Genomic DNA, 14,913 nt, shown 5'->3' on the forward strand with positions numbered 1-14,913 from the left:
TGTTGAGGAATCTTGGATTCTAGTAAGAATCTAAATCTCCAAAGATTCTTTGACCACTTCATGAATGATTATGACTGATCATTAATCTTGTGATTTAATCTTTTGTAAGAGATGTGTCATTGTGTGTAACATCAATGACTTATTATATCATCAAAATATTAAATTTAAGGTGAAACACCAATATTATGGAACATGAAATTCGATCATCTCATTCACACACAATATTTACAAAAGACTCATCTCACAGACAGGGCCGGCCCTGATATTCGGGGGGCTCTAGGCGAAAGGAAAAGAACCCCCCCCCCCTAAAAATGAAGCTTCGAGAATTTGTAGCAAACTTGAGATAGTTGTACAATTATAACATTAACTATAAAGTGTAATAAACTAGAAAATAATGGTCAAATAATTTAGATCTTCTAAATAAAGACGCGAGTCAGAGAGAAAGATAGAGACCTTATAATATATTTTTTTTTGGAGAAAGGCATTAGAATGCTAAGTAGCAATTTAGATTTAAAAAAAATTAACAAAGTTAATATTATTGGGCTTTACTTTTTTGTGGCCCCCTAAATCTAGGGGCGCTAGGCCCTTGCCGCTTTGGCCGAAGGGCCGGCCCTGCTCACAAACCATATTACTAACAAATCAATTTTAGTGGGATCATTTCTCCACTTTATACGCATCTCTCAATATTTTATTAAAACTTGTGTCTTCTCATTCACACCACACTTATCGTGAACGGGGTGAGTATAAAATATAAAATTATTAAATATAATCCATTTTAATTATGAATTATTAACTAAAAGTTTAAAATTGAACTGAAAAAATTATAATATACTCTAATTAACAATTAGAGAATCAAACTAAAACACAAGCATCAAAAATGAAGAAAGGAGAGAAAGAAAAACTAACAAAATTGAAGAAGGTGGTACAAACATATCAGACACCAAATTTGTTTTGATAGACAAAAGCCAAAAGGGCTGCGGCTTCCAGAGCCCAAGCCATGCTTCATTTCATGTGCTCCCATTGCTCCAAGATCGACACCGTGCTCACCACGACAACGATACGATCATATATACGACGCGATATGATGATGATTTAACTTCGTATTTAACTTTGACATATGATGATGGTTTAACTCCGTATTTAACTTTGGCACATTCGTTACGTTGGACTGGTGGGAAATTCTGCCGGGCCTAAATAACGATAGTCATCCCAACTCCAATATATCTAGCGCGTCCGAAAGATATAGTCTCATTATTTTTATTTTAGTAGTTGAACAAATAATTTTAAAGATCATATAACAATAAGTTCAAACTTTTGACTTTTTTAGCTTTGGACATTAATCACTTTATCATTAGATCAACATATACAGTCTCAGTCCCAGCGTTATTTGGTGTTACTTTTTGTTACACGTATTACACATATATCATTGTTAAGACATTTTTATAGTCTATAAGGAGTCCCATTTCATCAAAAATATCATTGCTAGTATTGTATTTTCGGACACAAGTATATAAATGTTTCCAGCTGCATCTTCAAAACAAAGTAACTGTTTCCAACAGCCAAAAGCACTTGTCTTTTACTTCTCTCGCATCACTTTCTCTCACATGATTGAATCAGATGCTGTTACTCTTTCCCATCAGTGCAGTTTTTTTTTTTTTTTTTTTGTCGTATTCTTTTACTTTTAGTTGGTTGTTATTTAGCATCAGGATATTTTTATTTGCTGACGTGTCGTCCAAAACGAAATAAGATGCCAACACAGAAATCCAACTAAAAAAAGACAATTTTTTTTGCGCTTGACATTCTAGACGGCCCTTCTCTTTTTGCCGACAAAATCTTGCTTTACCAGTTCTGAATAGCAACAACCTCGTACTTGATAGAATATACTATAAAGGGAATCAGAAGCTTCTAGAAAGCACTTTACGATATTCATTTGCTACAAGAGCTAGAAAGATCACACGTGGGCTAAAAAGATGCATATTTACATAGGCTAAGGTTAAATTGATCAACCATGTACTAGAATGAATCTAAAGATTTTTATTCTAGATTAATTTGTAATGTAACCTGCTTCTAACTTCTCCTAAATTTTCATGATTACACAAGAAGGGGGGAAAAACTAACAATATTTGAATAATAGTATTTCACATAAAAATAAAAATTTAGGTATAATAATTTTGCCTCAAATATTCTAACCATAGATATCTTTAATGTTTAGAAATCTCTTGTATGTCTCTAAAATCATCTGCTATAGCAAATCTGTAATACATTATTTAGTAGTATGCTTCCCAAAAGTGAAAGATCAACTCAAAAACAAATGGCATGATTAATAAGATTAAAACTTCACTGATATATATCCTGCCTCTATAATGGAAAAAAGAAAGGTTCCTTCTAATTCAAGAAGATCACTAACCTCACTTGCATTAATCTCATCTCCCATGCCGATTTTTCATGTGTCGTGGAAACGAAAAAAGGAACACCGGATACACGTACTGCAGACTAGTCGTGAAGGAGAAAATGGTAGATCAAGTTCTACAATCACAAGGAAATACATTCTGTATCTTCTGGTAATATTTTAGGCATCGGAGATGCTGTGACATATCGCTGGGGGGTGGTTTTCTGCACGGTTGATGGGCCAGAAGACGATGTAGGATCAACGTGCGCCTTGAAGTGGAACTTTGCAAAACGGTTGAGTGTAGAAAACTTTTCAAGCTCCTGGCTTTCCACTTTGATGTCCACTACTGATAAACTTCGATCAAGTCTGCATCATCAAAAACCATGATTTGTTTTACTCGAAAAATATAAATAAATTTTTTTAAAAAAAAAAAAAAGAAAAGAAAAAAAAGATATAGCTTGGCTAAAAGATAAGGGATCATTACTGAATTAGTACTACTACCACAGCCTGCATGCTTATGATACGGTACAATAATCGTAAAAATTTGATCTCGTCATAGGCAAACAAAATATTGCTTCTTTAATCCATATTAATGTCAATCTTATTTGCACATATCCTTTCATGACCAAAACATGCATATCCTTACCTTGACAGATCACCTTCAAGCTTCTCTGCCTGACTAATTAAGCATTCGACGATTTTTGAGAAATCGGACGGAATGGTTCTCTTCGAAGTGTTTAACTTGTCGGGTGACCTGAACATATTATAATAACAAAGGTATTAAAAGCGAATGAAGCTGATATTGGTTAATTTTTACGCTAACAAATGAAAGTTGTGTTCAACTAAATAGAGAATGATCAAACTTGAAAATAGCAATTCTTACACGTCATTGCTATCTGATGGCGTTTTACTATTCAGGTTGCATGCGTCTCCTAGTGTGGTTCTTGCAGCGGAATACGCCAAATAATCACAGTTTGAACTGGCATCTCCAAAGATAATACCTTTTACTGCAGGTCTGAAGACTTGCTGCATAAGCTGTGTCGTAACGATAAGTCGTCTTTTTGCTCGTACCACAGGGAGCACATTAGCAACAATGTCAGCTTCATTTCTCGCCTGCCAATAAGGAAGTATCAGGTGAACAGGTTTTTCAGTCATAAAAAGTATGAAATTATTTAAGTATTGCATTACATAAGGTGACCGGTCTCACCTCTTCTTGCCTTCTATTTAAAGCTTGTGCCCATTCAAACTCAGCCATGCTGCCAATAACACGAGATTTAGCAGAGGGAAAATCAGATAACCACGATAGATCAATAGCAGAAAATAAAGCTTCACCTAGGCTCGTGCTAATTCACACACCAACCATGAGGCAGAAACAAGAAAAAAGCTGGCATCGAAACAGCAGAAATTCCTATCTGATTTAGCTTTACATGGCCTTACCTGATGTTTTGAGGCCTCGGTGCTTCAGAATTTACTTCTTTGTGCCATGGTTCCAAGTCCAATGCAACAATTTTACGTTTCCCCAGTTTTGAAACAGACAAATGCTGGTAACTGAGATCCGAAGGCAACATACTAGGCGGTGATAAAGGTTTACTCGCTATCAAGGTGCCAGCTGAAGATGGCCTAGTACCACTTCCTTGAGCAGCGTTGGTAGAATCAACCTGCAAATCCAATCTATTTTCTGGTAAATTACCAGTACTTAATTCAGAGAATGGTGGCATTGCAGTAGTTGCAGCTTTCTGGTTATATGCTGGTATGGCCTCGAAATTCTTCAAGTTTCCATGTTGCTTAATCCAGGATGGTGCCATTTGCAAACTGATCTGGGATTGATATGCTACGGCCGAAGCTTCCTTGTCGATGGACTGACCCTGGGATTCATTTTGACGAATCATCTCCGTCTGTTGGGAGCTCCGAAGGTAATCTGTCGATGAAGCTTTTGCTGGCTGATCATCAGCCTCTTTTGTGAAGGTCCCCATAACATTACCAGGTGAAAATGCAACAGCTTTATCTTTGACGGAAACACTCAGCCCACTCAACAATAGCTCTCTAGAATTGGCAGTTGTCGACTGATAATTAAACGGAAACCTCTTACCAGGGTCTGTTTGACCATCTCTGGGACTGGGCCTATGAAATTGGTGGAGCAGGGATAAATTTTTCTGCAAAGGATGGCCAAAGGCTCTGCTGTCACTAATTGAGAAAATCGGTGATTCAATGTCTTTCTTCTCTACTTGATCATAGGGCTGAGGAGATGTATGCCTCATATATGAACCAGATGCCACTCCGTCTACTTCTGAGTATTTTCTCAAAGACTGTTTTGAATCAGTGTTGCTGCTTAGTGGAGTTGGATTGTGTATCTCGGTTGAGCTTTCGGGGAGGAAACTTGCTTTCTTCTGTTCATCATATCCTACATTATATTTGTGTTTTGACCAGTCGAGACTGGATTGCTCTGGAGCACGGGAAGTAGTCTCCAAACTGCTAGAAGCTGAACCAGGGGTACGAAACAAACTGGACGAGAACTTGTTGGCTCTTGGAGAAGACGTGTCTTGCTGAGTGGTAACATCTGCCCCAGGAGACGGAAACCCTGTTAGAAATCCAGCACGCTGAGACGAAACTGATGTTCCAGATGGTTGAGTGACTGCAACATTCTCCGAAAGGGAGAATCTAGGACCAGAGGGAGAGGCGTTGATTCTTGACATGAAACTTGGTACTGATGGAGTGGGATGTTGATTCTTGATATAATCCTTCTCGTAACTATTTGGAAGAGATTTGACATTTAAGTTCCCCTGCAGGAAGAAGGCTGGAACTCGTCATCCAGGACAAGTGAAGGATTACACTGATATGGTGATAAATCATTTATATATAGATATATATATTCTCATTGTCATAGACGACCTTTCTTAGGATTTACATGAAAAATCAATTCTACCCACCATCGGCGAAGATGGAAAAAGTGAGTACGACTGTGGAGGTCTTGAATCTGCAGGCCCCAGTCTAAAGCCAAATTCTTGTGAATTAGTAAGAATGCTGCATTGTTTAGAAAACAGAAGTTTCAGTTAGCGACATATCATGAGATATGTCGTGCTTGTTAAATAGCTAAAGCTTGATGCAATATAATTTAACCAAAAAAATACTGAATTAAGATCGATTATAATGTTACCAACCCCTCAAAAATGGAACATAATCTGATTTACTTGTTAACAATCCAAGACTTTTATGTAAGTGTCCGTGTAAAGATATCATAACATATTTCAACATCTTGTACATTATACGTACCTTTGAGCAGCCGTATTTTGACTATAAAGATCTGAAGCACCTACTGATAAGGGGTCAACATTATCTTTAGGACCCATCTTCTCTGACTCTACCGAATATCTATTGTAGTTGGGCTGGTTCAACTGTAATAAGAGAACAATATAATCTCCGATTACTGACCCATTATGGATAAAGAAACACAATCATCTTTGGCGATGTGTTCATAACTTTTGAAAAGGGTTTAGTTTCCAACTTCCGACTAAAGGTATCTTGAACTGAATACTTCTATTCTTTTACCATGGCCATTGACCATCAGTTTATAGAGAACCCTTATCAAATTAAATGTATTAAAAATAGACAAATGTTGCAAGGGTAAGACATCTCCAAACAACCTGACCGAAGGGCATTTGAAAACCACCAGACACGGGATTTGAATGCCATAAGGTGTCCTGCAATTCATGACCTGCATAAGATCAAAATCTTTATTATTATCTTCCCTTGTAATCGATACCCTAAATCTTCATGACGGTCTAGAAAAAGGAAGTAGGATACTTCTTAATATTTCAATTCTATAGATTGTCATTGTCACAGAATTTTCCTTCAGAACCTTTTCGGAAATATTTTATGCACACTTATGGGATTCTCAGAAATCGCGATCTGTATATTTTTAGCAGGCAAAATGTGAAACATAAAGGATGGGAGATATGGTGCAATGTTACCACCAGAGAAGGTAATGCAGGGCCTTTCTTCATATATGCACAACAAAAGGTTAGGCTAACCAGTTTTCGAATTCTCCTCATATCGAGGAGTTCGAGTATTTTCTGAAAGGAAAGAAGTTTGAACCAGCTGATTCCTTCCTGTAGGATGCTTCAGCTGAGAGTTATAGTCAGTCGAGCACTGGCCTGAGATGTGGGAGCTCTCACATTGAGATTCATCTTTCTGTTTACGAAATTGCTTTCCAGAGTGCTGAAAACCGGGGAAACTACCCTTCATATCCAGCCTAGGGAACAATTGCTCGGGCTCTGAGCTTGGAGAGGAGACATTCTGTAAGTTTCTATCGACCCAATTATCTTGCAGATTTTCGCCATTACTGAGATTCGAGGGCTGATTATCGCTTGATGGTTCTGGATTCTGGAAGCTCAACTCACTCCACTCCTCTTGCACTACAGTATCACTGCTAGAAGTTTCAGTCACAGCAGACTGCATCAGAGCACTCCAGCTACCGCATTGAATAGACGGCAATGTATCTCCAAATGATGGGTTCTCCACTGTACACTCAAAATCTCCAGCACCCTTTTCGTCACTAGCGCCAAATGATGATAACCAGCCACGGTCATCCGAACCGTACAATATCTTTTGTTCCAATGGATCCAGAGTAGCAGAAGCCTCAGACATGTCAACTTTCGATACCTCTCCTGGAGAATAAGCAGGCCAACCCGTATCTTCAACTTCAAGCCTCCCCTCAGTTGTACTCCTCTGTGTTGTGATTCCTTGTGGGGAATAGTTCACAGGAAAAGGGTTGCTACTAGAATTGTGAAAAGGAACTTGCCCAAACAAATTCTTCTCCTGAAACACTTGACATGATAACAATGAGCCATCTGACACGGTGCTCTGGTCAGCAGAGAAACTCCCTTGCAGATTCATAAATGAACTAGCTGTGGCGGATGGATGCACAGGAGACATGCCTAAAGGGATGCTATTACTCTTGGTCGACAGATTAGCAGAAAAGTTAGATGGATCTTGGGCATAAGGATATTGATTTAAATTCATATCAGCATTTGGACCGGGATTACCATATATAGACATGTCAAATTGTGGAGGCGACATGCCTTGTGAAGGAACCAATCCACTAGGGAACCCTTGAAAAATGCCGGATTCGCCTTGCTGTACCATTTGCATATTATCATACATTAGCATTCGTGGATCACGAATAGGTGCCCTGTTTACTGTAGATGAAAGCTGAACCGCTGAAGGTTTCTTTGAAGACGTCAGTTGATCCACATAATCATGATTACTAGCACCACCAAGTTCCTGAAGCTGCTGCCTTCGCTGCATCTCCTGGAGCTGTTTGAACATAATTTGGCGTTGCAACATCTTTACATCCACAAGCTTCAACTGCTGACCCAAATTTGTGCTAAGGCAAGTTATAGGTACTGCGCCCAAAGAGGAAACGCAGAAATAAACGAGCAATTGATGACCTACGGAAAACTGTTAACAGTGTTAAATCTACTGCCTAGCTCGTCCAAACAAAAATCTTTCCAGACTTCACTTCCGTGTAACCATGCTCACTTATCGAGCAACCCAGTCCCTCGCATAACCAAACCATGTTCCAAAGGATGGAAATCCCTGTCAAAATCGAAGAGTATATAAGCGTCAACAGATACATAAACAAAAATGCAGAGGTCCAAAAGGTCAACTGAAGTGCCAAAATGAAGTTTCCTAACTGATTAACTAGAAACAACTATAATAACTATACTTCTTATGTCGAATTAATACCAAAGAGAAAGCCAACCACCATCACCACCACCACCACCAAACTGCAACTAAATTTAGCTGCAACAATTTTTTAGAAGCAATTTTACCACAAATTAACCATGCATAAACGAAAATTTAGGGCACAGCTTAACCCAAAAGAATCCTATCAGCCAAATTCAGACAACCTAAGAGCACTTGCATGCCACGAAACTACACATGAATTCTTCAGAAAACACAATTAAAACCTCAGCAATTTCAACTTCAGTAGCATTTCAAGTAAATTAAGAGAGAAAGAATTTGATCCCAGCTGATGGTACAAGTCAAGAATTCAAGGAAAGCTGGAAAAAAAATTCAATCTTTGATAAACGTACAAGCAAGAAGAACAGCAAAGAAACGAAACTTGTGCAAATTCAGAGTTTGATCTGAGTAAAAATAATTGAATTTGCATAAAACTGCACGTTGCAAATGTAATTATTGAACTTACTTTGTAATGTGAAGTAATTCTTGAAATGGAGATCAAACAGTGCAATTAGCTTCTACTTTCTCTCTCTGCATATACATACACAAAGCATGTACGTATACGTCCCTCACTGCACACTGCCTGCTGCTTGCTCTCTTTCTCTAAACAGTGAGAAGGTTGGTTTTTGTTTTCTCAGACAAATACTTTGAAAATAAAAGACATCGAAAATTTGTTTACAGAAAATTAAAGAAAAAGAAGAAATAAAGTAATTGGTAAACTGTCGTTAGGTACGGTCCCGAGCCTCAGGCTTGGACTGTGGTCGTGTATCTCCGGAGCTGAGGGACGTCGGCGAGTTGTGGCATGCGTAAATCTGAGCCGTTGGTTGAGATATTTAACTGTGATGGACGGTTAGTGATGAAGGGTGGAATCTCACGCACCAGCGTATTTATTGGGGTGAAAGGGAATAACAATAATATAAAGAGGGAGTCTGGAGGTGTCGTCACGCGTGGACGCGAGCGCGTGGGCGGTGATTTCATACTTACTTTTTCGGTGTTGTTTATACGAAATTGAGCCCAATGTTTTGTCTAATATTTTTAGGAAAAATATTTGAGTGGATTTTGAAAATAGCCACTTTCATATTGTAAAATTAAAAATTGTCCACTAAAATAAAAATATAAAAAAATGGCCACTGTTACCAAAATACCCTTCCACATTAAAAATTAAAAAAATGGCCACTTTACATCACCCCTTTAAAAAATCCCGCAATTCACAACCAGTGTGAATTCACAACCAAAATTTTTTGGTTGTGAATTCACACTGGTTGTGAATTGAGAATTCACAATCAGTCGAATTCACAACCAGAATTTTTTGTTTGTGAATTCACAACTAGTCGAATTCACAGCCAAAATTTAATTCACAACCAGTCGAATTCACAACCAAAATTTAATTCACAGCTATAAATTTTTGGTTGTGAATTCACAACCAAACGAATTCACAACCAAAATTTAATTCACAACCAGATTTATGTTGGTTGTGAATTCACAATCAGTCGAATTCACAATCTGAATTTAATTCACAACTAGAATTTATTTTGGTTGTGAATTCAAGTAGTTGTGAATTTGAGTTTTTAAAGTTTGAATTCACAATTAAAACTGTAATTTATTTTGATTGTGAATTTATAGATTTGTTTGTAAATTTAAGAATATTAAGTTGTGAATTCATCGAGCTAGTTGTGAATTCAAGAACATTAAGTTGTGAATTCATCGACTTGGTTGTGAATTCTGTGAATTCTTAAATCTAGTTGTGAATTCATAAATGTATTTTTAAATCTAGTTGTGAATTCATAAATGTGGTCGTGAATTCAAGAACATTAAATTGTGAATTCATACGTATATCCTCTAATATATCAAACCTTATTTGTGTACTATACACAAATAAGCATCTAACTCATGCTAAAAAAAAAAACGGAAATCCAATAGTCCAAATATAATTCATAATCAATGTCGAGCTTGTCCATTCCACCAAACTAGATGGTTGCAAGTTGGATGAGATTTCGTAAAATGCTAAATCTCCCCTTGTCGAAATAAAGGAGTTTCTTCAATAGATAGCAATACTAAGCTGAAAATTTACAGCCAGTAAAACTCAACTAAAATATACTGGTGGGAAAATCAAAGAATTCGTATACATAATTGATCTAATCCAAAAAATTATAATCGAACGTTCCTGATTTGGGGATATTCTCAAGCCCTAGCGGCGATGGGCGGCTGAGGAGCGGGAGCGCCGCCGGCGAGGAAGGAGAGGAGGCTGGGAACCCTAGCCAGTGGCTCCGCCTCGTCGAGGAAGAGATCTTCCGGAACCCTAAAAGCACCGTGCGCGAAGACAATGGCGAGGCCGACCATGAGCGCCGACACAAGCACGCCGAATCTGGCCTCGCCGCTCCCTCTCTGGAGCACGATCGCCATCGATTTCATACAGTCGGAGCTCATCAACAGCTGCAGGATCTGCTCGTCGTCGTCGGAGACCGGGATCTGACGCAGCACCGCCTCCTCGCAAGCCCTAAACGCCGCGAAATCGGAGTTTCCCCCAAAACCTGCTCCATTATCCTCACCAGCACCGCGACTCCGCCCAATCGCTTGAAATCCTCCTTCACCTCGTCCCCAATCCCACGATCGACCCCAGCCTCCGCAGGCAGCTCACCTTGAACGGCGTCGAGTCCATCGCACCGAGCGCGGCGGCCAGTTCGTCGCGCTTGGCCGAAGCCGGCGGAGGAGGAGGAGCGACGGTGCAGGACCTTCCTGCGCGGCTGAGCGAGCGGCCATTGAGTGGGGGCGGAGCAGCGCGGCGGACGGGCGGCGAGGACGAGAGAGAGAGAGAGAGAGAGAGAGAGGGAGAGAACAGCGAGAGAGAGAGAGAAAACGTAGAGAGAGAGTGAGGAGAGAGAGACAGTAAAAAATTATGAATGTGTGGGGAATGAATTTGTGGCTAATTTTTTAATTTTTATTGTAGGGGTAATTTTGTACTTTTACACAAAAAATGGCCAAATTTTAAAGTTTTTATTTGACTGGCCAATTTTTAAGTTTACTATATGAAAGTGGCCAATTTCATATATTAACTCAAAATATTTTCTTTACCTATATTTTGATTTCGATTGGACGTTGAATTTCAAAATTGATAAGTGATTTCGGAAACACAGAATCTCCTGTACATTGGGATGTATCGTACACCCGAATTGACCCGTATTCAAATTTTAGTTCACGTAAATCCGTATTTTAACTCAAATCGTGTAAATGATACTATTCAGTTATACAAATGATACTGCTTATAATTGACATTATTCAATTATGTAAATGGCACTGTAACATTTTAAAATGTTATAGTGTCATTTTCAATCTTATAGTGTTATTTAAAATATTATAGTATCAATTACAGAAAATATCATTTATATTTCTGAATAGTGTCAATTATACACAGTGTCATTTACTATATTACAGTGTCATTTATACGCAGTGTCATTTGTATAACAGAATAGTGTCAATTACAAACAGTGTCATTTGTATAACTGAATAATATCATTTACACGATTTAATTTAGGATGCGGGTTTGGATCGAGATACGGGTCAGTATTTGGGTACGGATTAATTCGGATATAAGGTACACCCGAATATACCCAAGACTACCTCTTTCAAAAATCCAATGTAATAACCCGAATCCAAACTTCACAACTTCCTCACTTTTTTAATTAACAGTGCTAAAAAAATAGACAGTCGAATGAGATGTAATGAGTATTCAATATTTAACATTTTATTATTTGGTCTACCAATATTAATGTTGCAAACTTGCAATCATGTTTTAGTTGAGTTTTTCATGTGTTAATTTAAATTTAAAATCTAATGATGATGTGCGCATACGATGGAAGAGGCTCCAACAAACCTTTCAACTTTTAAGAGTTGGTCTTGGGTGAGGTCAACCTCACCCCATGAGACGGGTCGGGGCGTGGGTCGGGTGGGTTTGGGCGCGGGTCTGGCGGGTCAGGGTGTGGGATGGGCTGATCTGGAATTGCATGTTAATACTCCATCCGTCTTCAAAATAAGTTCCTCTTTGGGGACGGCACGGGTTTCAAGGAAAAATGGTAAAGTGTATTGATAGTGAAGAAAAATATGTTATAATTAGTATTGTGAGTGGTGAAAAGGTGAAAAAGTGATATAATTAGTATTGGGAGTGGTGAAAAAGTGAAAAGTAAGAATAAATAAAGTATTATTAGTGGTGGGGTAGTTGTCCAAAAATAGAAAGAAAGAAAGAGGAATTTATTTGGGGACGTCCCAAAAAGGAAAAAGATGAACTTATTTTAGGGACGGAGTAACTGTTTCTTTGTTAACTACTCCCTCTGTCCCAGCTGAAATGTCCTGCTTTTATTTTTGGGTTGTCCCACTTGAAATGTCCTGTTTCCTTTTTTGGCAATACACTCTCTCTCTATACTTAATATTTAAATAATTTCCACCAACCCACTTTATCTACTTTATACACATTTCTTAATCTCCGTGCCGAAAAGAAACAAGACATTTCAGCTGGGACAGAGGGAGTATAAAATAGAGTTTGGTGCAGTGGTTGGAGAAAGTTCCCATTTATCAACCATCAGAGTTCGAATCTTGTCTATAACATTTTTTGTTTTTTCCCTTTTGTTCTGTTTTTTTTTTGTTTTTTTCTCTCTTTTTGCGTTATTTTTTCTTTTTTTCTATTTGTTTTTTTTTTTTGCATATTTTTTTCATTGTTTCCGTTTTCCTTTTTTCATTACGTTTTTTGTGTTTCTTATTGCATTTTGTTTCCTCTTTTTTTCTTCTTCTATAATTACGTTTATACTGTATTTTTTTTTCATTTTTGTCATATCAATGGTTACTTTTTATTACAATAATAATTACTTTACTAAAGTGTTTTATTTATTTTCTTTTATTTTTTCGTTTAATTTTTTATTTTCAAATTTTTTTATATATTTTTTCTTTTTCATTTATTTTATTTTTAAAAAAATTACATTTATTCATATCAATGGTTATTTTTTCTAACAACTATAATTACTTGACCAAGACATTAAAATTACAAGTTTTCGTAAGTGTAAATAACATTTTTTGTGAAAAAAAGTAATAATTTTGAAATGTTACATTTCTTCATATGAATAATTACTTTTTATTAAGACAATAGTTATTTTTAATAAGTATAAAATATACATTTATTAGCACTTAGCACAAACTTTTAATAACCCTAATGGAAATATTTACTTTTAATAAGCATATATAAGATATACATTTGTTCGCACAAATGTATACTTATATAGTTATATTAATATAAGTATAAAATATACATTTGTTAGCACAAATATAGACTTATGTTAATTAATGTAAGTATTTTACCTTCATTTAATATAAAGTATTATATTTTCTAAACCCTAAACCATGTACACTAAACTTTAATAGAAATATTTACTTTTAATAAGCATAAGATATACATTTGTTCGCACAAATGTATACTTATTTAAATATAAGTATAAAATATACATTTGTTAGCGCAAATGTAGATTTATGTTAATATAAGTATTTATCTTCATTTAATATAAAATATTATATTTTCTAAACCTTAAACCCTGAACACTAAACTCTAAACACTAAATCCTAAACTCTAATAGGAATATTTACTTTTAATATAAAATATATACATTTGTTACTACAATGTATATTTATGTTAATATAATTTACCTTTCATTCAATATAAAGTATTATATTATTTAAACTCTAAACCCTGAAAACTAAACCTAAACCATGAACATTAAACTCTAAATATTAAATCATGAATCATAATAGGAATATTTACTTTTAAAGACAGTTGCCGGCGAGATCTAGGGCCCGATCGTGGACCTCTGCCGCGGCGTAATTGATGGTTTCAAAGACACACACAGCAACGGCGGCATCAGGCGGAGCGACGCCCACGTAGAGGTGGACGGCGGCGGCACGTGCCGGACCTTCGTCGGTCTTAGGCGGCGGCGGCAGATATGGGAGATATAGAGAGAGATGAGCCCTGCGTGTGTGTGTCTGTTGTCGGCGGTGAGATTGAGAAAGAGAGAGTGACCGATACTTGAGAGAGAGAAAAAAGGAGGAAGATTAGAGTTTAAGGGTGATGGAGTGCGGGTCTGGGCGAACGGGTCGGAGCGCGGGTCGGGTGAACCCGCCTCATACGATGAGGTTAACCTCACACAAGTTTTTGCGAACTTTTAAACAATTGCATCTCAATGAATATGTTCCTTTTTCTCTTCAAAAAGAGAATTAATAATAATTTATCGATGGATGGAATTTAAACTTTAGACCTCACTATCCACGTATAAAAGTGTGCACCGTTTGAATGTCTCTTTAGGAACCGATCTAAGAGTTGAAGTCATTAACATGTTAATGAATATGTTGAGGTCTGAAATGCACGTAACTTTCCTATTTTTAACATATGTATAACAAAATATGGAGGTAAAGGCTAAAGTTGAAGCATGTGACCAGTTTTTCGGAAAAGGAATCAAGCTCTGCAAAAGGACTTTTGTATTGAAGAAAAGTTTGACGCAGATTCTCACACATTTTAGATTCAAAAGTTTTGAGCTTCCAAAAGGTGTAAGAAAAACTAAAACTCGAAAAGTAGTATCATCTTGTTTGTTTGATTTTTTTTTTCCAGATGTCTTTCAAGTTTCAATGGCATACTGCATATAGTATGTTTATAAAAGTTATACTAATATATTTCAAAGTATAAGTATGTTATACACATGACTCATATTATCGATGATGATGATGATCCAACAATACTTAAAAATTTGTTG

General features: G+C 37.0%; 2 protein-coding genes across 2 annotated transcripts; both read right to left on the reverse strand.

Annotated features, from left to right (window-relative positions):
- Window positions 1-2,169: 2,169 nt before the first annotated feature.
- LOC130989665 (uncharacterized) lies at window positions 2,170-8,818 on the reverse strand. The gene is made up of 10 exons (XM_057913704.1): window positions 8,598-8,818; window positions 6,418-7,984; window positions 6,031-6,101; window positions 5,660-5,781; window positions 5,317-5,410; window positions 3,827-5,169; window positions 3,597-3,645; window positions 3,273-3,502; window positions 3,036-3,143; window positions 2,170-2,755 (listed from the first exon to the last, which is right to left on the reverse strand). The coding sequence occupies exons 2-10, from the start codon at window positions 7,730-7,732 to the stop codon at window positions 2,533-2,535; spliced, it is 3,555 nt and encodes a 1,184-aa protein (XP_057769687.1). The 5' UTR covers window positions 7,733-7,984; window positions 8,598-8,818; the 3' UTR covers window positions 2,170-2,532.
- Window positions 8,819-10,312: 1,494 nt separating this feature from the next.
- LOC130990974 (PRA1 family protein B1-like) lies at window positions 10,313-10,891 on the reverse strand. The gene is made up of 2 exons (XM_057915182.1): window positions 10,864-10,891; window positions 10,313-10,662 (listed from the first exon to the last, which is right to left on the reverse strand). The coding sequence occupies exons 1-2, from the start codon at window positions 10,889-10,891 to the stop codon at window positions 10,313-10,315; spliced, it is 378 nt and encodes a 125-aa protein (XP_057771165.1).
- Between the last annotated feature and the right edge of the window lie 4,022 nt (window positions 10,892-14,913).

Source organism: Salvia miltiorrhiza, chromosome 6 (assembly GCF_028751815.1).
Source record: "Salvia miltiorrhiza cultivar Shanhuang (shh) chromosome 6, IMPLAD_Smil_shh, whole genome shotgun sequence".
NCBI classification, from domain to species: domain Eukaryota; kingdom Viridiplantae; phylum Streptophyta; class Magnoliopsida; order Lamiales; family Lamiaceae; genus Salvia; species Salvia miltiorrhiza.

Excerpts from the sequence above, each read along its gene's own strand:
- LOC130989665 (XM_057913704.1), bottom strand. The coding sequence starts at position 7,732 with ATGTTGCAACGCCAAATTATGTTCAAACAGCTCCAGGAGATGCAGCGA. Across the intron at positions 3,503-3,596 it reads TAAATAGAAGGCAAGAAGAG|GCGAGAAATGAAGCTGACAT; the intron begins GTGAGACCGGTC and ends CCTTATTGGCAG. Across the intron at positions 2,756-3,035 it reads CTTGAAGGTGATCTGTCAAG|ACTTGATCGAAGTTTATCAG; the intron begins GTAAGGATATGC and ends TTGATGATGCAG.
- LOC130990974 (XM_057915182.1), bottom strand. The coding sequence starts at position 10,891 with ATGGCCGCTCGCTCAGCCGCGCAGGAAG. Across the intron at positions 10,663-10,863 it reads TCGCTCAGCCGCGCAGGAAG|GTTTTGGGGGAAACTCCGAT; the intron begins GTCCTGCACCGT and ends ATAATGGAGCAG.